The sequence below is a fragment of the Tenrec ecaudatus genome, chromosome 4, assembly GCF_050624435.1.
Source record: "Tenrec ecaudatus isolate mTenEca1 chromosome 4, mTenEca1.hap1, whole genome shotgun sequence".
NCBI classification, from domain to species: Eukaryota; Metazoa; Chordata; class Mammalia; order Afrosoricida; family Tenrecidae; genus Tenrec; species Tenrec ecaudatus.
Window position 1 is genome coordinate 118,149,203 of NC_134533.1, and position 23,688 is coordinate 118,172,890.

At 54.2% G+C, this 23,688-nt stretch overlaps 4 protein-coding genes across 4 annotated transcripts; 2 read left to right on the forward strand and 2 right to left on the reverse strand.

Moving 5' to 3' along the window:
• Positions 1-2,861: 2,861 nt before the first annotated feature.
• Positions 2,862-11,097, forward strand: CENATAC (centrosomal AT-AC splicing factor). Its single transcript, XM_075546687.1, has 11 exons — positions 2,862-3,029; positions 3,140-3,303; positions 4,091-4,189; positions 7,866-7,932; positions 8,018-8,080; positions 8,411-8,475; positions 8,645-8,750; positions 9,758-9,788; positions 10,553-10,642; positions 10,715-10,847; positions 10,934-11,097. Exons 1-11 carry the CDS (start codon positions 2,910-2,912, stop codon positions 10,989-10,991), a joined length of 996 nt encoding a protein of 331 aa, XP_075402802.1. The 5' UTR covers positions 2,862-2,909; the 3' UTR covers positions 10,992-11,097.
• On the reverse strand, positions 11,060-13,102 carry RPS25 (ribosomal protein S25). Its single transcript, XM_075546689.1, has 5 exons — positions 12,942-13,102; positions 12,630-12,725; positions 11,781-11,964; positions 11,201-11,299; positions 11,060-11,110 (listed from the first exon to the last, which is right to left on the reverse strand). Exons 1-4 carry the CDS (start codon positions 12,942-12,944, stop codon positions 11,205-11,207), a joined length of 378 nt encoding a protein of 125 aa, XP_075402804.1. The 5' UTR covers positions 12,945-13,102; the 3' UTR covers positions 11,060-11,110; positions 11,201-11,204.
• Positions 13,103-13,576: 474 nt separating this feature from the next.
• On the forward strand, positions 13,577-16,601 carry TRAPPC4 (trafficking protein particle complex subunit 4). The gene is made up of 5 exons (XM_075546688.1): positions 13,577-13,806; positions 13,886-14,060; positions 14,853-14,956; positions 15,963-16,089; positions 16,307-16,601. Exons 1-5 carry the CDS (start codon positions 13,632-13,634, stop codon positions 16,383-16,385), a joined length of 660 nt encoding a protein of 219 aa, XP_075402803.1. The 5' UTR covers positions 13,577-13,631; the 3' UTR covers positions 16,386-16,601.
• An 888-nt stretch (positions 16,602-17,489) lies between these two features.
• On the reverse strand, positions 17,490-23,152 carry SLC37A4 (solute carrier family 37 member 4). Its single transcript, XM_075546690.1, has 9 exons — positions 23,070-23,152; positions 21,933-22,272; positions 20,950-21,182; positions 20,420-20,663; positions 19,811-19,969; positions 19,491-19,576; positions 18,914-19,027; positions 18,250-18,388; positions 17,490-18,107 (listed from the first exon to the last, which is right to left on the reverse strand). Exons 2-9 carry the CDS (start codon positions 22,078-22,080, stop codon positions 17,941-17,943), a joined length of 1,290 nt encoding a protein of 429 aa, XP_075402805.1. The 5' UTR covers positions 22,081-22,272; positions 23,070-23,152; the 3' UTR covers positions 17,490-17,940.
• Between the last annotated feature and the right edge of the window lie 536 nt (positions 23,153-23,688).

Genomic DNA, 23,688 nt, shown 5'->3' on the forward strand with positions numbered 1-23,688 from the left:
CACAATGTATTGGCTATTTGAGCATCTCCTTCCTCTTCCAGGAAGCGGGTAGACTGGTGGGCTGCATATACCTTTTTATTCTTTCTCAGGTTTACATCTCTTACAGTTTTTGTTGTTGTGAAAGTCGACACAACAAAACATACACACTTTCAACAGTATCTACATTCAATGACACGAGTTCACTGCCTCTTCCCTGGTCCCTAAAAAGCACACTGCACTGGGGCATATCACACCCTTTACTTTTCCAACTACTGAGTCCGATAATGCATTGCTACCCAGAACTTGCAGACAAAATCCAAGATTAAAGGTTAATTAAGGAAGCTAGCAGGTTACAATGCAGGTGATAAATGCTTGATAGAGTTATTCCATCAGGATGTGTTACAAAATTCTTCCAGGGCTGCCAATAAGTGCTCATGGGGCATACCACTCTGCCCCAAAGCTCCGGCTCCATGGGTCAGGAAGCCCGCTGCACCAATGATGTGGCCAGAGGCAGCCCACTCCACTAGTCAGCCTCCTGCCTCAAAACACTCATCCTTACTTGTTCAGTTGGCTTGGGATAGTGCACCCCTCTATCTCATGCTCGAGTTCCTGGTTCTGCTGCTGCTGCCACTCCTCCACCACTCCTCAGATGGCAGAGGTGTCATCTGTTCACTGTCCAGGGACCTCAGGGTCCAGAAGACTCACTCTACTCCTGGCTCTTGCTGGCAGTTTTCAGCTGTTTCTTTTGCGCGATGCCAACAGCTTGACTATCCATGTCATTACGGTGAGCTCTGCTTTGAGGAGGCAGCTCTTCCACAGGGTTCTCACGGCTGATTTTCAGAAGCCAATCACCAAGCCTTTCTTCTGTGGTGCCTCTAGGTGGTTGGTTCAGTTAATTGCTGAACATTTAACCATTTTCACCACCACACACAGTAACCCAAACGGAACCGATTGCTGTTAAGTAATTGCAATTCACAGTGACCCTACAGAACAGAGTACCACAGCACCATAGAGTGTCTAAGAGTGTAATCTTTAAGGAAGATTTCTCTCAGGAGTAGCACGTGGGTTTTACTCTCTGGGTTAGCAGGTGAGGGCTTAACCACTGAGCCACCAGGGCTGCTTCACCCACAGTAAAAACTAAACCAAACCAAACTCACTGGCACTGAGTCGATTCTGTTTCACAGTGACCCTACAAAAGAGAGTAGAATTCCCGTGGCTTTCCAAGGCTGTAATTTTTTTCCCCCTTAAACAGATTTATTGGCATTTAATACACATATCACACAATTTGATAGTTCAGTCATATGAAGAAGAGTTGTACTATCATCACCACAATTTTAGAATATTTTCTTATTTCTTGTACTCATTATTAGCTCCTCATTTCCCCCCAAATTCCCCTGCCATACTCCCAAGGAGCCATTTATTCAGTAACTGTCTCTGTAGGTTTACCTATCCCGGATTTCATATACAGAAAAACACACAAAAACAAAACCAACAATAACAAAGTAAAACAGAGAAAACCATCAAACAAAAAGAAAGTAGAAAATAATAAAATCTAGAAAAATGTTAAATGGGTCAAAAAGGAGATCGAATGATAAGGTGCTCTTTTAACCTAACTGCAACTGCAATAACCCATCTTTCAGTTCATTCTGCATGTTAACAAAGCTATTCAGATCCCCAGCTATAGGCAGAGGGAGGGCAGAGGGGATTCACCCGAGGCTTAATCCATGTGAACCCTGCAAATGGATTTTAGGCCTCCACTGTCATCCAGAGCCCTCTGCAAACCAGGTGTTCACAATTTAAGGTCTGATACCATTCCCTCGTTAGGATTTGGACTTTATTATGTACAATTTTTGCATCACACAGGCTAGTGTGCTTCTTCCATGTCGACTTAATTGACACGTCACTTAGATGGCTGCTTGTTCTAAGACCCCCAGATGCTATTATTTCTGATACCCAGGCATCATCTGGTTTCTTCACTACACTTTGCTACAGCACCCAGATCTTCAGTGATCTCTTCACGAGGGCCAGCATCAAGCAGGGCTGTGTCATGAGAACTAATTGTTAGATTGGGGCTAGAATTAAGGGTGAGCGCCATTCATCATGTATCTAGGGTTTATACATGTCTCTAGCTTACTCTGGAGACATGATTATCAGTTTATGTTAGGGAACATTTGCAGTCATCTCTCTGGGGCTGAAGGTAATTCTATTGGTAATGTTATTAAATTAGCCAGTGGTATAGAATTTAAAACACTGTTGAGAAAAGGAAATTATCCAATTGTAGGCAGCAACATGCATGAATTGTTGACGTGTACAGATTAAGCTCTTAGGTAACAGTACACTATTTCCACAAACAAGGGGAACATTCAATTAACATTCATTCATATAGGCAGGACCATGCCTGCCAGATTAACACGTCAAAATGAGACTATCACTCTTTACAGGAGTAGAAAGCCTCATCTTTCTCCAACTTAACTACAGTAACAAAACAAAACAAACCACAGCTATAGCGTGGATTCCAACTCATAGCATACCTGAAGAGCAGAAGCGCCCCTGCAGGTGTCCGAGCCTGTGGCGTCGAAAGCCCCATCTGTCTCCCACGGAGCGTCTGGTGTTTTTGAACTTCTGACCTGGCGGTTCACAACCCACCCACAGTAAGTTACCTACAGATATGACGATTTTTGCATGGTCTAACTTTTTACATGCTCCCCTAATTGTGTTGGGTGCACATTTCTCCCCGCGAACCAGGGCAGTCGCACTGAGGGAGCGTACTTCCGGGACAGGCGGCACGTGGCGCCCTTGACGGCGCGACCGGAAGCCAGCTCCGCGCAGCCGCAGAGGGCCAGCCGGGTCGGCCCCGCCCCCGAGGGCGGGGTTCCCGGATGTTGCCGCTTTGGCTGGCAGGCTGTCTCGGCGGTCTCCGGTCCTGGGCCATGGCGCCGGCCCTCCGCTGCCCCGTGTGCCGCCAGACGTTTTTCTGCGGTCGCGGCCACGTCTACAGCCGCAAGCACCAGCGGCAGCTGCAGGCGGCTTTGGAGCGGCTCCTGCCGCAGGTGCTGCTGGGGCGCTGGGAGGCCGCGCCGCGGGGCCGCGGGCCGGGCAGTTGGCATCGCAGGGGCGCCAGCTTGGCCTCGCCTCCCTTATTAAACTTCGTCTGCCGCAGGTGGAGGCCGCGCGGAAGGCCGTGCGCGCCGCGCAGGTAGAGCGGTACGGGCCTGAGCACGATCGCCGCTGCTGGTGTCTGTGCTGCGCCCGGGAGGTGCGGAGACACCTGAGCCACGGCAACGTGACGGTGCTGCACGGAGGACTGCTGGAGCACCTAGCCAGGTGAGAGACGGGCCATCCAGCCCAGTCGCTTACATCCCTGGAGGGCGCTGCGGGGAAGGATGCTTTTATGATGAATGACAGAGGGGTGTCAGTCCATTTCCTCACGGGCATCTTTTTCGAAAAGATACTTCTTTAAAGTGTTTCAAAGAAAAACAGTTGCTTTGAGACCTTGGAGCACATGTGAAAGCTAGACAGTGAGTAAGGAAGACCAATAAGCCTTTGAATTATGCCATTGGCAAAGAACATTGAATATGGCACAGGCTGCCCACAATGAAGGGTTATCTGCTTTGGTAGAAGTACAGCCCAAGCAAGTACTTAGCAACGTGGACGGTACTTTGCGCTTGTCAGCAGGAGGGAGCAGTGTGCTTCCTGGAGAAGGACTGCGATCTTGGTAAAGTAGAGGGGCAGCGAGGAAGAGGAAGACTGTGGAGGAGCTGGGTTGACACAGTGGCTACAGACATGAGCTAAAACTGTAGCAATATAATATATATAACGCAACAATTCTGAGGGTGAACCTGGGCAGGGGGGGTGGGGTGGGGGGGGAGGCTGGACGACAGCTGGCTGAGGGTCACTGCCCATCAGGACCCACCCCCACCCCCCCCCCTCCCCCCACCCCCCAGCCTACCCTTTTAATTGGGATAATGGAGTCTGGGGATCTTGAAGGGGCTGGGAACAGTATTCCAGTCAGCATTGCCCAGAGGCAGAGGTAGAAACCCAGATGTCAGATCGCATGTGTCTGAGGAATTTCCTATCGCTGAGATGAATTACTCATCCTTCCCGTTTTCAGCCCAGAGCACAAGAAAGCGACCAATAGATTCTGGTGGGAGAATAAGGCTGAGGCCCGGATGAAAGACAAGTTTCTGATCTCTCCCCAGGACTATGCAAGGTGAGTTGGATTAGTGGGTGAATTCTCTGGGTCTATGTCCAGCATGGGAGCTTCCTCTTTTAATTGGAAAGCCTGAGTCATTCTGCTGTCCAGTCTATTCTGGCCCCTGCTGGGAGGTGCCATCAAGTGAAGGAAACACTGCCTGGTCCTGTACCGTCCTCACCGTGATTCCACTGCAGGAGCCTGCTGTTGAAGCCACTGTCAGCCCATCTCCTGGAGAGCCTTCCTCTTTTCCGGTGTCCCTCCTCCTTACCAAGCAGGAGGTTCTTTGTACAGGGACTGGTCTCTCCTGGTCTGGCCCTGCGTGAGCCTGTGTGACAGGATGAACCTGCTGCCCCATGGGATTTCCGAGGCCATAATCATGATGGAAACAGATCGCCAGGCCTTTTTCTCAGAATAGCAGATAGTGGGTTTAAACCACCAACTTTTGGTTATCTGCTGAGCACATACATCACCATTGTGCCACTACGGCTTCACATGGGAATATGATTTTTTGGTCCCCAGAAAGGACAGGGTATTAATTGCCAGAAGCCGGTCCCTAAAACATCACGAGTCTGGTAGGCGCAATTGTACAGCGATAGATAATAGGTAAAGATTATAGTAAAGTCATAGAGAGCATGAGAGCTAGAAGATAAATAATGGAGTCACAATTCATGGTAGCAGTGCTCACCTCAGCCCTGCTTGGTGGTCCACGTGGAGAGAGCGGTATTTAATGTTAACCAAGGCTTTTATATTCTCTGGGGACATGCAAGCCCCCTAATTACGGGTGCAGACATATGTCACAGGAAGGGGTTGTGCTATAGGTAATACCGCAGTGAGAGGGGGTGGTCTAGGCACATACACGCAACAGGAAGAGGGGGCATTGGGGAGATGGGCGGATCCTAGAGTCAGGATGGCAGCTGGATCTCCACAGGAACCATTATCAGTAGGGTGTGAGCTCCACTTACAGGAACCCAGTCAATGACTGCAGGCCTGTCCATGTCCTCAACAGCAGGGAGGGACCCACTTCAGGGAGGATGTATGTAAGCATCTGACCTCCCTCCACTAAGCTAAGAAACTACTGGAAATGCCTAGAGTGGGCCAATGGGAACCCGGCAGAGATGATAGAAATAGCAGTAAGATGTCCTTAGTATTTTTAAAATAGAGCTTTGACTTTGAACTTATCAATGTCACACAACAAGGCAGGGTGCAAGACCAAGACCTGATTAATCGCACTGGTAAAGCTATAATGAGTCACTTTTACTTGTTTTTCACAAGTAAGTGGATAGATAAGGAGAGTTAATAGGTTACCACAAGTCAGAATCAGTAAACAGTAAATACACAGTCCTTGGTGCACAGCAGCACCTCAGCCAGCGGCCAAGTCTCTCTGGTCCTCAGCCTCTCAGCCACATGGTCACCGGGCCTCTGTGGACCAGAAAGCCCGACTGTCACACTGCCTACACAGTCCCAAACTCTGCTCTCCTTTCTCCTTGCCTTGGCCTCTGGTCTACCCCGGGCTCCTTTGCCCTGCCCCGTGGTCTCCGTGCCAGTCTCTGGTGTCTCTGTCTTGTTCTCTGCCACTTCAGGCGGAAGTCTCCAACATGCTCGGGGAGGCGTTCTTTGGGTTCCCAAGAGGACTTAGACAGAAAGGTTCCATCGCATTGGAAGTAGCTGTGCAGTCCTCCCTTCAGTGTTGGAACTCCATGTGGGGACTTTTCTTGACCCTCAGGACTGGGGAGGGAAAGTGGCAGAGCAGCACACTTTTGAGACAACTAGGGAAATTTGAGTGTAGGTTATACGAGGGGGCTTCAAAACAAGTGGGGAAATGCCATTATCTCTTCCTTCCATTTTCCCACGAGCTTTTTTGAAGCCCCATCACGTTGGATGTAGTTCAGTTAATATTTTTTCAAGTGTGGTGGTGGCTTTGTAGTTGCAGAGCTTATTCTTCAGATGCATGTTGAAATCGTTAAGGTTGTAACCCGTTTTGACTGGGCAGAAGGAATGCACATTTGCGCATGTCTAGTGAGCTGTGCCCAGGCTGCCAACTGAGGAGCCTGGTCTTGGAGATACCCACCTGGCTTCTGACTCCCCTCCGCAGAGCTTTCCAGAGATTGGCTGGGCGTTGTTAGTCAGAGAGTTTTGTGCCATTTCCTGTTAGTGCAGCGGTTCTCAACCTGTGGGTCGTGACCTCTTTGGGGGGTCTAACGACTCATTCACAGGGGCCGCCCGATTCATAACAGTAGCAAAATTACAGTAATGAAGTAGCAACGAAAATAATATTATGGTTGGGGGAGGTCACTGCAACATGAGAAACTGTATGAAAGGGTCACGGCATTAGGAAGGTTGAGAACCACTGCTTTAGTGCTTTCTGTGGGGCAAGGGGAGAAAGACGTCTATTCTCCAACTTGTTGCCAACTGAGCCATGCCAGGCAAGTCCTATATCCCCCCTGTGCTTCCATTAAGGAGCCTTGGTGGCAGAGTGGCTTACCCATTGGGCTGCTCACCGAAGGGTGGCCAGTTGTGCTGAGGGATGAAGACAGGACGTTACACACCCAAAGACTGACAGCCTTCATAGCAGCCTGTGTGATCATGAGGTGTTCATGAGGATAAGTTCACAAGTTCAAAAATAAGCAATCAAATTGACGTGAAGGGGCATGGACAAAGTAGGGCCCAAAACCCACCTGTAAGACAACTGGACAGTCTCTCACAGAAGGACCACACGGAAGGGATGATATATCCAGGGTACAGTATAGCACCGATGAAACACACAATTATCCTTTAGTTCTTTAATATTCCCTCCCCTTACTATCATGGTCTTAGTTTTACCTCATGAATCTTGTTAGACCTGTGTGTTCTCATTTGTATAAGTTTGGTGCATGATAGCCAAGATAGATAACCCTTCAGAAATAGTAATGGGAGTAATGATTCCCTGAGGGTAGTGGAAGAGGGAAGGGGAAGCTGTTAGTAATGATGACTATATAACCTCACTTTAGGGAAATGGGTACATTGGATGGTATACGATATGGCAAAATAATAATATATGTGTTCTTGGGGGGTGGGGTAGAGTGGGAGGGAATAAAGGGGGAGCTTCTGTCAAAGAGTTCAAGAAGAAAAAATGTTTTCAAACTGATGGTGGTAGCAAATTCTAAAATATGCTTGACCTAACTGAATTATGGATTGTTTTAATATCTGTAAGAGCTACCAATACAATGATTAATCAAAATAAAAAATTATTTTTTAAGATTTGCAGCCTTAAAACCCTGGCAGCCGTTCTGCTCTGCCTCAGCTGGAACTGCGTGAGGGCAGTGGGTTTGGACGTAGTATCTGCATGTAAGGAGAGGGGCGCCCGTCAATGTGGGTGGGAGGTGTGTGGGTGTTTACTGTACTGTTCTTGTTTGTTTAAAAGTTCTTGAAATCTATAAAGGGGGGCCGGGGACTACAGCTGAGAATTTAGGAGTTTGGTTGTGGGCATTGGACTGATTGCCCACCGCAAGGTCAGCAATACAAACGCACCAGCTGAGGAGGTTGGCTGCTTCTGTCACCATTTGGTCTCAGAAACTCTGGTGTCGCAGTGAATCAGAATTGGCTCTGTGGCAATGGGTTTGGGTCAGGGGACTTAATTCTCACCATTGCAGGCAGCACGAGTGACCGCTGGCCGGGGCTGAGCCTGGACTGATGCGCTGCCTTTCCTTTGTAGATTCAAGAAATCCATGGTGCGAGCTTTGGACTCTTATGAGGAAAAAGAGGATGAAGTGATCAAAGAGGTAATTTGAAGGCAAAGCCTTTGGAGGACCCAGCTCCTGTGCACCTGCACCCTGTTCTAAACAGCGTCTCCCGTCTCCCCAACAGATGGCGGCCCAGATCCGGGCAGTGGAGAACAGCCGGCAGGAGATGGTTCGGGCCGTGTTAGAGGTTGGTTTATCTTGGCGGATCCAGCGCAGTATCCAAATCCACTGGTCCTTGGCTCACCCAGGTCTGGCAGCTCACCTATCAGCTCCCCTAGAGAACTCACGGACTCCTCTCCTCATATTTGCATCCCCAAGGCCCCTCCCCTGTTGACGGGGCAGACCTTGGCCATGGAGACGACATGGGCGGGGCTGGGAGCTTGCAAGGTGGGCAGCACCATCCACCATGTATCGGGTTTATTTTCTGTACTTGTTCCCGGGGTCTAGTGGGTGGGCCACGCTCTAGGCAGGCACTGAAGCATCCTAGACACTTTAATTTTTCCTGAAACCAAATCAGCCTCAGGCCGTGCCAGACCCAGAGGAGGGCTCGTCGACGCATACAAGCTGGGAAGAGAGCCACAGGTAAGCTTGCCAGAGAACCGTGCTGGGAACTGGTCTATCACTTGCCAGAGCCTTCTCTAAACGCACAGCCGAGAACTGGGCACGCGTCTCATCTCCGCTCTCCTCGTGGGGAGCTCCTGTACCCGGCCAAAGACCTCATCTGCCAGCGTGGCTTCCTCTCCTTTTTCAGACAAGCATCTTCCAGCTCACAGCAGCCTTTAGCCTTGGGTCTGCCACCAATCCCAGAGCTGGACTGGATGGAGGCGGGACAAGCCCTGACTTTCATTAACCATCAGGTACAGTGCAAAAACAAGCCAGTGGCCCCCGAGTTCCCAAGATAACCCCCTCTTCTGGTTTCCCATGCACTCCAGGGTTCCCCAAGCCACCTGTCTCCTGTGCATGCTTCTTTATTGTCACAGTGTATTGCTCATGCCCTAGTATTGCTCAGATCACCTCACCCCACAACGGTGGTGTTCCTGCCATTACCGATTCTGATCTGCAAGGTGAGGCCGCAGACATGACGAGTTGGGCTGCGATCTAATAGTCAGTTCAAAACCACTGTTTGCTCCCCAGGAGAAAGCCTGGGCTTCCTAGACAGTTGGAGACCCACTTTCCTCTTCCACACCCTGTCGCCAAGATGCCTGCTTCTACCCAGCCATTCCTGCAGCACTTGCTTTCTCAACTCTCCCACCCAACCCCGCCTGCCCCGTGATTGTACTCAGCCCTGCAGTTGTCATCACCTGGAGCAGCTCTCCTCCCCACACCACCCAGCCAGCTCTCAACTCCCCGTGAAGGGGAGGCCCTTCCCACTCGGCCAGAGAAGTGCCCCACGGGGATAGATCTTAGTCTTCCTCCCTGGAGCTGCTGTGAGGACAACCTACCCGTTGTGCCTCCAGGCCTCCTTATGGACCCCGATTCTGATTCAGGGCCTCTAAAGGACAGAGCAGCAGTGGTGTCTAGGGTTTCTGAGGTAGTAACTGTTTACTGGAAAGCCTTTCTTTTCTCACAGAGCAGCAGCTAGGTTTGAACCACCAACCTTGCAGTTAGTCCAATATGTAACCGATTACCCCAACACCTCGGAAAGCTGGCGATTTACACTCAGCTTCCTCTACCAAGTGTGTGTGTGCTTTGTGAGGGCAGGTTTTGCTCCCCTGGCATGTCGGGAGATCCTGGGATAGCCCCACTATTGAAGACAGGGCTGTCCTCCCATCCATTGCCTATTCCCAGGCACTGAGAGTGCACTTTCTGGCTTATCATCTCTTGGCTCTCACATCCAGGATTTCTCCCCCATTTCCGATTCTAGGAGATACCAGGCGTCGGCAATATTCATTCAGGTAAGTTTCAGTTCTAAGTGGCAGTTAACTTTTTGAATGTGCATGTGTCCAAAATAGGTATTTGAAACCAGAAATCTAAGAAGCTCTATGAACACTTCTCATTAGTCCCTGAGAAAATACAAATCAAAACCCATGGCACAACTACCTACTTATCAGAGTGACTTACCATTGTCATACCCGAGTAGATCAGGTGCTTGGGAACAATGAATGTGGAGGAACTGGAGCGCCTCACTGCTGAGGGGTACCTAAAGTGGTGTAAGCAAAGACCTGCCATGGATTCAGCTATCCCCTGCTCCTGAAAACCTGCCTGTACTTTATGGGGCAGTATCCAACAGCAACAAGAAACAGCCATTGCCACCACAGGGGCTCCAAAATAATTGTGCCACAAATAAAGACCACAAAACAGTAGGGGGGAGCGCACACATGATAAAAGGATCTCAGTGGAGCAACCGGCCCAGGGGTGATATTACAGCAATTATCTGGATTGTGGTAATGGGCAGAAGGCCTATCATCAACCAGGCAGAACTGCCCCTGTGGGTTTCCAAGATTCTAACTACAGGAGCAGTAAGCCTCCCTCGCCTTTCTAACACGTATCCAACAGCACTTCACGTTCGCTTACATCAGCCTAGGTAGCGATACACACACCCAACTTCTCAAACTCCAGAATTCCTGACTTTTGCCTTTGATTACGACCAGTTCTCATGAGATCAGGTCAGCCACAGCATATTTAGCGACCCTAATTTCTGCTTGCTGGGGCTTCCTAGGAGCTACGCCTCCCTGGATGGTCCAAGATGAAGAACAGCACTCTGGGGACCAGCCAATAGGACCCTCCTATGAAGAGTTTCTTAAACAAAGTAAGTAAACCAATTCAGGAAAGGCAGGGAATGCAAACCTACCACTCTAATCAAGTGGTTTCCTTACCCTAGAGGAAAAAGAGAAATTGAAGAAACTGCCCCCTGACCGAGTTGGGGCCAACTTTGACCACAGCTCCAGCACAAATGCCTCCTGGCTGCCCTCCTTTGGGCGGGTCTGGAACAATGGGCGCCGCTGGCAGTCCAGGTATGAACCCTAGCATCCAATCCCAGCACCCCTTTGCAAGTCAAGTCCCTGCTTCTGGGTACTATTGATGGCTCTCTTCCTTTCAGGCATCAATTCAAAGCAGAAGCGAAGAACAGACAGCAGTCTCGCAAACATAAAACCTAATGGCGTCCAGATCTCTCCAATGACCAAGCCCTACCTCAACACAGATGCAAGAACACATACACATCCGATTCTTTTGAGCTAATAAAATTTTATTGTTCAAAATGTACAGTTGGTTGGACCTGTTGGGAAAAGGAAAGCAGCATCAGAATCTTGGCCTTGTAAAGGGCACGTAAGCTCCCTAGGCCCCATCTCCTCGGATTCCTGCTTACCTGCTCACGCATCTTCACCAGCTGCTGGGGCGTCTCCACCCTTGGTGTTCCTGGTGTAAATGACTTGAGCTCTGTGCTTGGAAACCAGCTTGATAAGTCCTAGGGAAGAACCGATACGGCTTATTAAAACAGCCGAGATGCAGAACAGCTGCCAGAAACTTTCCCATCCTCTACGGAAACAATGGAGAGCACAGCAGAGCTCAAATGCATGAGAATCAAATTCTATCCAGAGGCCAATTTTACCATAGGTTGAAATCAGCGTTTCCCTACTGTATTTATTATCCACTACAGATTATGCAATTATCTGTAACTCATAACCAATATGAAATTACAATTTGACTTGCTAAATTTTAAACTTTGGTGCACTAATAAAGCATTCCCCTCCAGGGTTTCCAATCATTTCGGTGACTATTTTGACCCGGTTTCCTCTGTAATGCCATGTATTCAAGTTAAGACAGAACTCTAGGACTGATACCCAGTGGGTTTTGGCTACTCCAGTTTTTAATCTTTGTTTTAACACTACACACACCCACAAGGCAGTTAACATGATTAGGGCTCGAGTGTAACAACCCGCTCTCACCTTTACTCAGCAGCTCCTGGAGGGCTGCCCTGGCCAGGGAACCGCGAATCTTCAGTCTCTCTGAGACAACAGCTGGGGTAATCAGCTTATAGTTGGGAACTTCTTTACAGAGCTTGTCATAGGTGGCTTTGTCAAACAAGACCAGGTTATTGAGCTTGTCCCGAACTTTGCCTTTGGACCACTTCTGCTCACAAAACCGAAAGGGGAAAAGTCAGTTTTCTGGCAGAAGCATTTTCTCTCCCAAACTGGCCTGCAGGCAGCACTCTCTAGTCATCGGAAACGAAAAAGCTGTCTTACTGCTCATGGTCTCCCTCATTCTGAGGCCAATCCCCGTACCATCAAAGACCGGCAATAGGAGCAAAACTCTGCTCAAAGTACAGCCAATGTGGCCCTTAAAAGAGACTGGCGAGGCTGTTCTCGCCTTCTTCGGACACATTCTCAGGAGAAACCAAGTCTCCAAAGGACACCACTCTCAGCAATGTGGAGGGTCGTGGGAAAAAATACCCTCCGTGGCGGCCAATCAGAGCTGCGAGGGCACACACCTGGAAATGCACAGGGTCCCTGAGCTGGTACCGAGTTGACAGCACCAGTGTACGAGTCCCCATGTCACTGGCTTTGGCGTTGGACTGCTAACGGCAGGTCGTTTCTGCAAGCGCTACGTGCTCGCGGGCATTGGGGGTAAGGAGAGCCCATCTCTACATTCTTCACGGCACTCGAGTGAGCAAGTCGTGCCGGCGCCTTCCACTCTCTACAACCCTCCCTCGAGAGCCCGCCGCTTGGAACCCCCAGGGCCACCCCTGGCAGAGGCCAGCCCCCATTCCCCGTCCCCTAAACGGGGCTCCCTCCGACCTTCTTTTTGGCCTTGCCCCCAGACTTGTTCACTGGGTCTTTGTCCTTCTTGGCCGACTTCCCGGCATCCTTCTTCTTCTTGTCGTCCTTGGGCGGCTGTAGAAGCAAAGGAGGGACGGCGGGTTACAAGACGGCCCCATGCTCCCGCGCCCAAACTCCCACACCCGGAGCACATGGGGGAAGCAATCCGCCGCCCGCCCTCGTGCGGAGCGCCCGTCAGGCGGCCGCGGAGCCCCCGGGCCGGTACTGGCCCACCTGGACCTGAGCACTGCCCGGCTTCCGAGAGCCCAGGCTCGACGTCCCCAAGCTTACCATCACGAAGCTCGAGAGCAGCTACCACCGCGGCAGCCTCGCTAAGATGTCGGACAAAAAGGAAGCGCGGATCGCGCACAGGCCAGACACCCCCACCCAGCGAGAGTACTTCCGGGGCGGTGGGCGGAGCCGGCGTACGGCGTCCCAGAAGCTAGGTGGCCCACAGTTCCCAAGTAGCACTCTAAAAACAGCCCCGCTCAGCTGGCGCTGAGATTTCCCGGCACTAACAATCCGGAGAGAGAGACGGTGAGCGATTCTCCAGACCACAAAAACCGACTTATTGCGTGTTGTTTAAAGTGCGCACGCGCAGCAGGCGGACCCGCAAAGGTAGGAGGCGGGACCGGGAGTCTCCAGAGGACGTCGGGGGCGGGTTCTGCGTACCACACTTCCGGGGCGGGGCCGGCGGTAGTCCGGATCTGGGGCGGGGCCGGTAGGTGGGGCCTAGTCCAGATCCGGGGCGGGGCTGGCTGGAAGGGCCGTAGTCCGAATCCGGGACGGGGCTGGCGGGGAGGGCCGTAGTCCGGATCCGGGGCGGGGCCGATGGGTGGAGCCTAGTCCAGATCCGGGGCGGGGCCGGCGGGCGGGCCGTAGTCCAGATCCGGGGCGGGTCCCGCGGGTGGAGCCTAGTCCAGATCCGGGGCGGGGCCGGTGGGTGGAGCCTAGTCCGGATCCGGGAGCGGGCCGGCAGCGATGGCGATCTTTAGTGTGTACGTGGTGAACAAGGCTGGCGGCCTGATTTACCAGCTGGACAGCTATGCGCCGCGGGCCGAGGCCGAGAAGACGTTCAGCTATCCGCTTGATCTGCTGCTCAAGCTGCACGACGACCGCGTGCTGGTGGCCTTCGGACAGCGCGACGGCATCCGGGGTGGGCAGGCTCGGGCCGAGGGGGCGGAGGCGGCGTCCCCCCTCCGCGGGCTTCGCTAGCGCCTCTGTCCCCTCTGCAGTGGGCCACGCCGTGCTGGCTATCAACGGGGTGGACGTGAACGGCAAGTACACAGCCGAAGGGAGAGAGGTGCTGGAGTACCTGGGCAGCCCTGCTAATTACCCGGTGTCCATTCGATTTGGCCGGCCCCGCCTCACCTCCAATGAGAAGCTCATGCTGGCGTCCATGTTCCACTCGTAAGTCCCTCAGCCCTGGCGGCCTTGCTTTGCCCGTTGACCAGCTTGAGCTGTATGTTTCTATGGGCAACTCCTGCTTACTGTTCTCTGTTTCTCAAATGGTCAGCTTCGTGTATTGTGAACGAATAACAAAAAATAGCAGGTCCGATCGGTGTAAGGTTTAGATGGCACTGCACAAGATGACTCTCCATCTTTAAAGAAAGCAGTTGAACCAAATGATCTCTAAAGGTGTTTTCTTGGTGTAATTCTGGTATGGGATGTGCTTGGGTATACACAGCCAGTGAGTAAGCCAAACCCCCCTGCTGTCATTGATTCAGACTCACAGCCAAGCTGTAGGCCAGGGAAGAACTGCCCTGTGGGTTTCTGAGAGGACTTTCAGAGGGAAAGCCTTATCTTGTGGTTAGCAGCCCCCTAGGCCACCCGGACTCCGGTGGGATACAAGGGGCACATATTTCCAGGGTATTGATTTTACCTAGGGGGTGGGTTGTTTTTAAAACCACCTTATTAGGAGCTAATACAGATATCGTTCATTCCCATAGTTCAAGAAGAGCAAGTGGTATTGTGCAGTTGCCACCACAATATCAGTTTTGAATTACCCAGAGTTTTCAATGGGGAAACGTGTCATGTGGACAGTGCAGGGTTCGGGTTAGTTTTGTCGAAATGTGGATATAGCAGCCAGCTTGCACACTGCACTTCTCCAGATGGCCCCAACTGGGAACCTCCAGGGTTCCCCCAGGTTGAGCACCCCTCCCAGACAACAGTGGGTATGTAACCTTGCCTCTTTGCCCATAGGCTCTTTGCCATTGGCTCCCAGCTGTCTCCTGAACAGGGCAGCTCCGGCATTGAGATGTTGGAGACAGACACGTTCAAACTGCACTGCTACCAGACATTGACCGGTATGCCTTTCTACATAACCCAAAGGGATGCAGTGGGCAGATTGGAGGGAGACCAAGAAACCCAACTCACTGCCATCCAGCCGATGCTGACTCATAGTGACCCTAGAGGGCTGGGCAGAGCACCCCATTGGGTCTATTTTCAGGAGTGTGGGGCGTCTTTCGTCTGCTGAGTGGCTGGTGGTTTCAAACTGCTGACCTTGTAGTGAGCAGCTCAACTTGTAACCATTATGCCACCAGGGCTCCTAGGTTGGAGGAAGGGACTGGCCAAAGACATCTTTGGGAAGGAAGGGTTGGGTGTGATGTTACTGTTTCCCAGTTCAATTGTAAAGACACATCTGTTTTGTGACTCCAAAGCTAATATTTATTCTGAAGCCAATTTTGTCCACATCACCCAGAATGCGCAGCCTGGCGACCCTGTGCTCAGTTAAACCCACCTTGAGTTATATCATGACGGATGCAGTTTTGGAAGGTGTGATTCCAAAGTGAAATCTCAACACCAAATGGAAATGGTCTTTGGCACCTGGGTGTCATGCCTTCAGTTTCTCCTTGGTCACTGCCTTGAGTGTGTCCCCTGCCTGTCATGGTTTATGCTAAGAGCCCCTTGAAACAAGAATTTTTTTCCCCACAATAAAATGAAAAAGCTGTTATCAACAAGTCTGCACTCATGGCAGCCCCATGTGTTAGAGAAGAATTGCTCTATTGTTTTCTTAGCTCTACTCTGTACAGAAGTAAAGAGCCAGACCTTTATTGCAGTGTCATTGGGTATGTTTGGGCTGCCAACTTTCAGCGTAGTAGATGAGCACCCACCCCATGTGCCCCCTGCAGGTCCATATGCTGCCTGAAGCTGGCTTTTCTCTCCTGTGCAGCTGGCAGGGAAGCCACTTCTCGTCCCAGCTCCGCAACCTCCCGTCTATGTAGCAGAGTAATAGGAAGATGAGCCTGTGAGCTCAGAGTGCCTGTCGTTGCTGCTGCTGCTCCCTGTAATCAGGCCTCTGCCCTCCCCCAGGGATCAAGTTTGTGGTGCTGGCAGATCCTAGGCAAGCAGGAATCGATTCTCTTCTTCGAAAGATTTACGAAATTTACTCCGACTACGCCCTCAAGAATCCATTCTACTCCCTGGAAATGCCTATCAGGTAGGTGGTCCCGGTCAGAAGATCTAGCCAAAGCCTCCTGGCCCCTCCCCCAAGACCTGGGTATTTTCCACCAAGTCATAAACAAAAACGGTATGCGCTTTTTCTAAGCATTTTTCCTTGAGGCTCATAGCCGTGTTCAGGGAGCGTTTCCACCCTCTGCCTCCGCCAAGGTGGCGGGAGAGGCCGATGCACACGTTCTCTCTCGGGCCTGGCTTAGGTGTGAGCTGTTTGACCAGAATCTGAAGCTGGCCCTCGAGGTGGCAGAAAAGGCGGGGACTTTTGGACCCGGGTCATAGGCTGAACCTGAATAAGACCCCCACGCTCTGAGAGTCTGCAAGTCGTGTTTGTGCACATGGAAACTGAGGGATGTTGGGCCTGGTTACTGGACTGACTCCCGGCCCTAATCCCATGCTCTCTCCTGCCCTGTATGTCAGGCCCCACTTCCCACCTCTGTACAGATTTATTTATGGAGGCGACGGGCCCACAAATGTTGTAATAAATGTTTTTCTGGCTGGAGTGTTTGTTAGTCTGGTTGATGGTTTGGGGGCAAGGCCCGGGAGGGGAGATGGGACTGGGAACGTCCTTCTGGGAAACTCGGACATTATGTGGTAAGAGAGAACAGAATGGATACATGTTGATGAAGTGGATGATTGTAGGACTTTGAGTCGGGAGCCTTGGACCTGGGCCCAGAATGGCTGTTGGCTTCCTGGGTGTGTAATCGATGGTAGTCAACAATGGGATGGCCAGCCAGTGCTCTGCACTAGGCTTTCCTGCCTGGTCACCTGCAGTTCTCACCTTGACATCGGCACATGCCTCCTGTTGTAGTTTCGCCAGGCACAGACTCCACCCCAGTCTCACAGCTCGTCAGTCACTGAGGCCTGTGCCGGACCGAGGGTTCCTGACTGCGGGGCCAGTGGACCCGCCGGAACCCAACCAAAAAGACACCGCCACCCACTGCCCGAGAGGTGACTGGTAGCAACCTGGTAGGACAGAAGCGGCTGGGGCAGCAGCCCAGTGTGCCACCAGGCGTCTGGCTTACAGGACAAAAAAAAACACTGCCACATCGAGTCCGACTCAACAGCGACCCAGGGGCCAGGCCAGGCCTGCCTCCCGGGCCCCCGAAGCTGGCACTCTACGGGGGCAGGAAGCCTCAGCTTCCGCACTTTGCAGCCCAACTAGCTTCTCAAAGGACCTCCAACGCACACTGTATCGAGATGAAGGAGAGCAGGCATGAGCTTAAGGAGGAACTGCAGAATCTGTCTACACCTCAGCCCTGTCACCACAGGGAAATAGGCTCTTGAGTCGCCCGAGGTTAGAGAGCAGGTACCAATAGCTGTTTATAAAGAACACAGTTTCTGACTTCCAGAATCTCTTTGTGAAAGAAGGAGTTGTGGACAGCGTTTAGTATCAAATCTAGTTTTTAGTATTTTAGAACAAGTCTTCCTGCCGCCCCTCTGAACTACTCCAGGAAGACTGAGGTACTGGTGATAGCAGTTGCCTACTGCCAAGAGGCCTTGGGGCAGAAAAGAGGTCATGGGCCATTGGTGCCCTAATGGAAGGGAGGGGAGGACAGTGCAGGTACTAGGGAGGGTGTAAGGCTCCCTGAATGCAGGGATGTCTCTTCTCCAGGCAGGAAATAGGAGCTAACAGGAGTCCAGGAACAAAGGTTATGTTAAATAGGGCCTAGGAGAGGGTGCTGGGGCCATCAGCTTCCGATAACTTCCAGGGTCACTGGGGCAGAGGAAGGAGCAAAAAAGGTTGACTGCCAGCCAGGACAGCTCCCCGTGCCCCCACCCACCACGCCTGGAAAGGCCATTGCTGGCTGGGGTTGCCCGAGAGCCTGGGTTGTCCTCAGTCGGCTTTCTTGGGCACTCTGCCCATCTTGGTGCGGATGTTCCGGAGGAGGAAGAAGCCCGCGGTGCTGGTGGCACAGACCACTTCAGCCACCCAGAAGGCTGTGCTCCAGCTGTAGTGCTTGGCGATGGTGCTGAAGGGCAAGCCGGCCAGAAAGCCGCCCACTGCCAGGAGGAGGGGAAGAGGCTGAGCCGGGCTGGGCAGCCTGAGCCCATGGGGCCTACCTACATCAGCCTCTTGCTGGCCTGTGGGCAAGGTACAGGTGGGGGCCGTGGGAGAGACTGGCACTTAAAGGCTGACACTTACCATTGGCCATGAGCCCTACGATGGCATGGGAGGTGCCGCACAGGTTGGGAGGGGCACTCTCATTGGCTATCACTCCAAACAAGGCAATGGGCCCATAGGAGGAGAACCCGAACACGGCTCCCAACACCAGGATCCAGAGCTGTGGGAGAAGGCGGCCTTCAGAGGCTGAGCCGCCTGCCAACCCACCCTCCAGGCGAGAGGCTGCCCGGGCCCCAAAAGAGCTTGTAAGAGTAAAGATACAGTAGGTGACCCCTGAGCCCACTCACAACCCAAGTGACTGTGTGGAGCTGAGAAGTGGGCGCCACGCGGGGCCTGTATGGGGAGGTCGGGGGGACAGCCAGCCCCCAGTTAGCTGCTGTGCCCCCAGAATTTCTGCAAGCTGGATCTGCTCAGGACAAGGCAAAGGGAAAGGGAGGACAAAGGTGAGACCGACCCAGAGAGAGAGCAGGCACCTCGTGCTCTGTAAAGCCCGTGAGTTGAGCGAGAGGGTGCAGAGCGGGAGTCCAGAAAGCCACCTCCTAGAAGAGCACAGGAGAGAAGAGACCAGGCCCAGAGCAGGGATGGAGGAGAGGCTCCGGGCACACGGACCCGGCCAGGGGCCGGCCGCGCAGAGGCTTGTGCTTGTGCTCTGTCCACCCTGGCCGGGCCAGCCCTCCTCGTTTACCTTGGGGGAGTCGGTGGTCACAGTTGCCCGGAAGAGGTACATGGACAGAGTCATGCCAGCCATCATGAGCAGCAGCAGCCCGTGGCGAGGGTTCCCGTACGCCGACAGCCCAGCCTGTGGATCCAGTCACCTCTGTCAGGCCCTGGGAGCCAGCAGACTGCTCCCACCCCTGGAGCCTGACCCATCAGGGCCTCTGCTGGCAGGGCTTTGGCAATCCCACCCCTGAACTTGGCCCAGAGAAACTCTGGGAGGCCCTGGGACCTGCTCATTAAGATCCAAGGCCAAACTCCACACTCCCTTCCTCTCTGCTGTGCCAGGATATGAGACCACGTGCTACTCCTGGTCCCTCCCCTCTGCTCTGCTTTCGCTGGCACTGCGAGGCTGAGAAAATCTGGTCCCCCTTGATGTCGACTAGAACCTTTCTCCCAGGGCCTTATCATCACCCTCCCTAGGAAAGGTAAGAATAGTCTGGAACCATCGTCCCCTCGTCCAGCCTGAGTCAGCAGATGCCAACCTGTCTGTGCCCCAGAGTCCCACCAAAGAGAACCCCCTCTTCCTGTCCCTTCCACCCACTCACCTTTGCCATGGCTCGGTCTGACAGGTAGCCAGCCGCGATGCTGCCTACAAGGCCCCCGACCTCCAGTGCACTCATGTAGGAGCTACCTGCAGTGAGGTGTTGCCGTGGGATGGGGGAACGGGTGTTATCTATGGGGGTTATCCCCCACTGGCTTCAACCCAGAGAGGGGCAGGATCCCCGGCTGCTTACATAGTGCATGGCTGGGCCTTAGGGCCAGAGGCGCGCTAGAGGGAAGCAGGGCCTGACTGCCCACCCCCACCCTCACCCCCCAGCCTCGGCTGCTGCTCCCTGTGGCTCCTCAGCCTGGGCCCCCAGCTTACCCACAAGAGCTGACTGTCCTTTCTCCTGGATAAGGAAGAACTGGCCCCAGTCGGTACAGCAGGTCTTCACCCCAAACACCACTAGGTAGCCGGTAGAAAGCACCCACAAGTAGGGGGACAGCAGCAGCTCCTGCAGGGTGCTCTCCTCCTTCAAGGAGCCTGGGGGTGGGCACAGGCCTTAGGCACTACTTGCTACCCTGTCCCCAACCCAGCCCCACCAGTCATTAACCAGCCCGAGGGGCAGAGTCCACCCATACAGCAGGGGTCAGCATGAAAGTTCTCCTTTCCACCCCACCCCCTCCCTGCTCCCCACAGGTCTTATAAGCTATGAAACATGACATGGGTGGGGTGTGCAGCGTGGGGAGGGAGAGCCATCCATGCCGCCCAGCCTTAGCATGCGGTGGGAGACAGGCAGGGAGGGCTGAACCAGGACATGGCAGGCTCGGTCGGTGGCTCTGCCGTCTGCTCCTTAACAGCCTCAGGTGGAGTTTGATTGACAGGCCCACTTCATCGCTTGCCCGGGTCCCCTGGAGAGCAGAGGGCCGGGCACAGAGCCAGCCCGCCACCAAAACCTGCGAGCCACCGGCCAGCCTGGGAGGGGGCCGTCACCTTTCTTGCCCTTGGTGGGAGTGGGGTCCAGGTTGCGGAGGCCCACGTCGGCAGGCTCGTTGTGGATGAGCAGGAGGCAGAGGAAGGAGACCCCCACACATAGCGCCCCGGACAGGGCCAGCGTGCTGCGCCAGCTGTAGCTCTGGGCGAGGATGGTTACCAGGATGGGGCCCAGCCCCCCGGCCAGGTTCATGCTAGTTGACAAGACGGCCCACCAAGTGCCAAACTGGGATGGCTCAAACCACTGTGGGGGCAGAGAGGGACAGAGGAGGTGTCCAGCTAAGGGTGGGGGCAGGTGGGGCAGGCCCAGCAGATCACATTACAAGGGTGAGACAGAGGGAGCTGTGCCTTGGCAGGGCCAATTCCCTCATCTGCCATCTGACCCCACCACTCGCAGGCGCCTAAAATATCTTGACAAGCAGCAGATGCTGGAGTGGAACTCGAAGGAGCCGGCTCCCTCCGGGGTGGTGTGTAAGAAAGGGTGGGCCCTCAGCTCTCCAGCACGCTCGTGCCCATCTGCACCAGCTCACCTTCCGCAGAATCTTCCCACATGGGGGCCAGCCCAGCCCCTGTGCCAGGCCATTGAGGAACCAGAGGGCAGCAAAGACCGGCACTGTGGTGCTCCAGGAAAAGATGACGTTGACCAAGCCGACCAAGAGCAGCCCGGACGAGAAGAGCCAGCGAGCACTCATCTGGTCAGACAGCACCCCGCTCACAAACTTGCTGATGGCATATGCGGCAGACTGGCTGCTGGCGATGAGGCCTGCAGGGCAGGGGGCAGGGAGGAGGGAGGCAGGAGGTCAGGTGCATAGAGGTGCCCTGCGGGGTGAGACAGGCACCTTCCAAGAGGACTAGAGCTTGGCTAGACGCCTGATGTTTGTGGGGCCCCCTACTCGCCTTGCACCCAGCACAAGCCCCACGGTGACCCACGACTTTTCAGACTTTTGGACAGTTCCAGCTGCAGCGGTTAGGGGACCAGAAGGGAGCAGGACAGGACATCGCCCCTCCCCTGGGATATGTTCAGGTCTGATTGGCCCCTCACTCAATGCCAACCCAGGGCCTTGGCAGTTCTGCTGCCCCACCTCTGACCGCTGGGGGATGGGCTCAGGAGCCTGGGACCTTGCTTCTGAGTCGCCTGCCTGGCAGGCCCATGAAGTCACTGTGCCAGTCCCCAACTTAGCTCTGTCGGCTGTAGCACCTTAGCACGCACCCACAACAGGTGTGGAAACTATGCTGGGAACCTCTTAAACCCACCCGGAATAAACAGTGCTGCAGAGGGTGCATGCGGACCACAGGTGACCCACCACATGTGTGTGCACACACCATCAGAGCAGTAGCGGTCCCCAGCCAGGCGGCGCTCAGGCGGCATGAATATGAACATGCGTGACATGACCTCTTCACTCAGTAATGGCTTGCATGTGCCTGGACACCCCACACGGCCACAACCCCCGGGCGCGCTGCGCAGTGGGTGCCCCAGGTGGTCAATCCCTCCCCCGCTTCTCTTTCTGCTCACCCAAGTCATCCTTGTCTAGAGAGATCTCTTCCACGAGCGAGGGCATGACAAAGGAGAAGGTCTTGCGGTTGAAGTAGTACAGGCTGTAGCCCCCAAACATGGCCGAGAAGATCACGGTGCGGTAGTAGCCATAGCCCTGGGCTGCCATGGGGGCGGGGAGCAGTCCCTACTGGCCGGGCGCAGAGTCTGAGCACCGTGCGCGCTCGCGGGCTGCCCCAGTGCCCAGATCTGCTGAGCAAGGCCTTTCCAGCTCCTCCTCCTCTCGGGCTCCCAGGCTCCCTTTATAGCCACCTCCTGGACAATCATTAAGCCCGGGGCGGCTCCTAGGGAACCCGGTGTCCTGAGGGAGAAAGAAAAAAAACAGATTTCGGACGGCCACACTGCGGGGGCTGGAGGGGTCCCAGAGGGAGCCGGTGCCTGGGAGGCAGGCCAGCACCGTGTCCCCGGATCTCTGCCTTTCTCGCCTCTTCCACGTCCACCTGCACGTGAACGCCGCTGTGATTAAAGACTCAGCCTAATTACTTTTGTCTGCCTGAGCCCAGGGGAGGCAGGCATGGGGGTGGGCAGAGCTGCCCTCCATGGCGGCGCCCTGTCACCGACCTGCCGTTCATTTCGGAGGCTTGCTGCACTGGGAGAGGTGTGAGTGTCCGCACACGGGCACGTATACCCTCTACAGTCCTTCTTCACACTTTTCTAGGGCACGCTTCACGCTGGGCCTCCCGATATGGAGGGCAGTGTGGGGTGTAGCTAGCGTTTCTGGAATTACGCGCAGTAATCCCCCCAGCGCGGCCCCCACCCTCACAGAGACTCCCAGTTACGGTTGGGGTCATGAGGAGCCCCTTCAGAACTATCCTGAGAATTCCACGTGACCTCCCCGCCCGTCTTTCCGCTCCGTTGGGAAGGCAAGCGAAGCAGCAGGCGGAGGCGCGAGAACAGCCGACGCCCGCACGCAGTCGGCGTCCCCCCCAGCCCACCCCCGGTCCGGCTCCGCCGGGCAGCGAGCAGGGGCGGCGGGACTCGGCGCCTGCCCAGCCCGGCGTCCTGGGGACGGACGGGGCCAGGGGCACAGAAGCTAGAGTCGGTGCAATATCCAGCAGGAGGTGTGCTGGCCACGGCGGCCCCCAAATGGGCCCCTACCCTGCAAAGGGCGCCGCAGGAAGGGCCCCGCTGCCTTCGGAAGTTGAGGTTAGTTAGCCTCCGGCGGAGCCCGCCGACTGGAGGTTTCCCGCCTAGCCCCGCCCCCAGGGCACGCCCCGCCCCCGCACGCCGTCCCTACCTGAACGGAGGCGGGCGCCAGACCGGACGGGGGCGGGGCCTGCGGCGCATGCGCCCTCCGTGGAGGCGGGGCCTCCGCCCCTGGAGTCCCCGCCCAGGAATTAGACTGACTCCTCCGGTCGTTCCCGCTCACGGGCAAAGACAGCGCCCCCTGCGGGCAGCGGTTCCCTAAGAATCCGCTGTCCACCGACTGCGCTTAACGTTCTTTCTACCCAAACTGCCGGGCACACAAAGGATACCAAAACGAAGTCACCCGCACTGCCCTGAGTCTTTTCGGACGCACGCGAGGCGTAGACACCGGCTTGAGAGGTGGATAAACCCAGGGGGACCGGCTAGGTCAAGAAACAATAGCTCCACATTTGCATAGTCTTTCTGTAATTTCGTTGCAGTATTTTTCTTTGCAAAATTATCTGGGCCTCAAAGTGCGACGCTGAAGGACTGCAGGCAAAATACTGAAAAGAAGATGGAAGAGACAGTCACT

Coding starts and splice junctions, on each gene's coding strand:
- CENATAC (XM_075546687.1), top strand. CDS start 2,910: ATGGCGCCGGCCCTCCGCTGCCCCGTGTGCCGCCAGACGTTTTTCTGC. Junction 3,030..3,139: donor TGGAGCGGCTCCTGCCGCAG/GTGCTGCTGGGG, acceptor CGTCTGCCGCAG/GTGGAGGCCGCGCGGAAGGC. Junction 8,476..8,644: donor AGCTGGGAAGAGAGCCACAG/GTAAGCTTGCCA, acceptor CTCCTTTTTCAG/ACAAGCATCTTCCAGCTCAC.
- RPS25 (XM_075546689.1), bottom strand. Junction 11,965..12,629: donor GGGGCAAGGCCAAAAAGAAG/GTCGGAGGGAGC, acceptor TTTTGTGAGCAG/AAGTGGTCCAAAGGCAAAGT. Junction 11,300..11,780: donor CCAGGAGCTGCTGAGTAAAG/GTGAGAGCGGGT, acceptor GTTCTTCCCTAG/GACTTATCAAGCTGGTTTCC.
- TRAPPC4 (XM_075546688.1), top strand. CDS start 13,632: ATGGCGATCTTTAGTGTGTACGTGGTGAACAAGGCTGGCGGCCTGATT. Junction 14,957..15,962: donor CTGCTACCAGACATTGACCG/GTATGCCTTTCT, acceptor GCCCTCCCCCAG/GGATCAAGTTTGTGGTGCTG. Junction 16,090..16,306: donor TCCCTGGAAATGCCTATCAG/GTAGGTGGTCCC, acceptor GGCCTGGCTTAG/GTGTGAGCTGTTTGACCAGA.
- SLC37A4 (XM_075546690.1), bottom strand. CDS start 22,080: ATGGCAGCCCAGGGCTATGGCTACTACCGCACCGTGATCTTCTCGGCC. Junction 19,970..20,419: donor TCCCACCAAGGGCAAGAAAG/GTGACGGCCCCC, acceptor GCCCACCCCCAG/GCTCCTTGAAGGAGGAGAGC. Junction 18,108..18,249: donor CGTAGGGCTCATGGCCAATG/GTAAGTGTCAGC, acceptor TCCTCCTGGCAG/TGGGCGGCTTTCTGGCCGGC.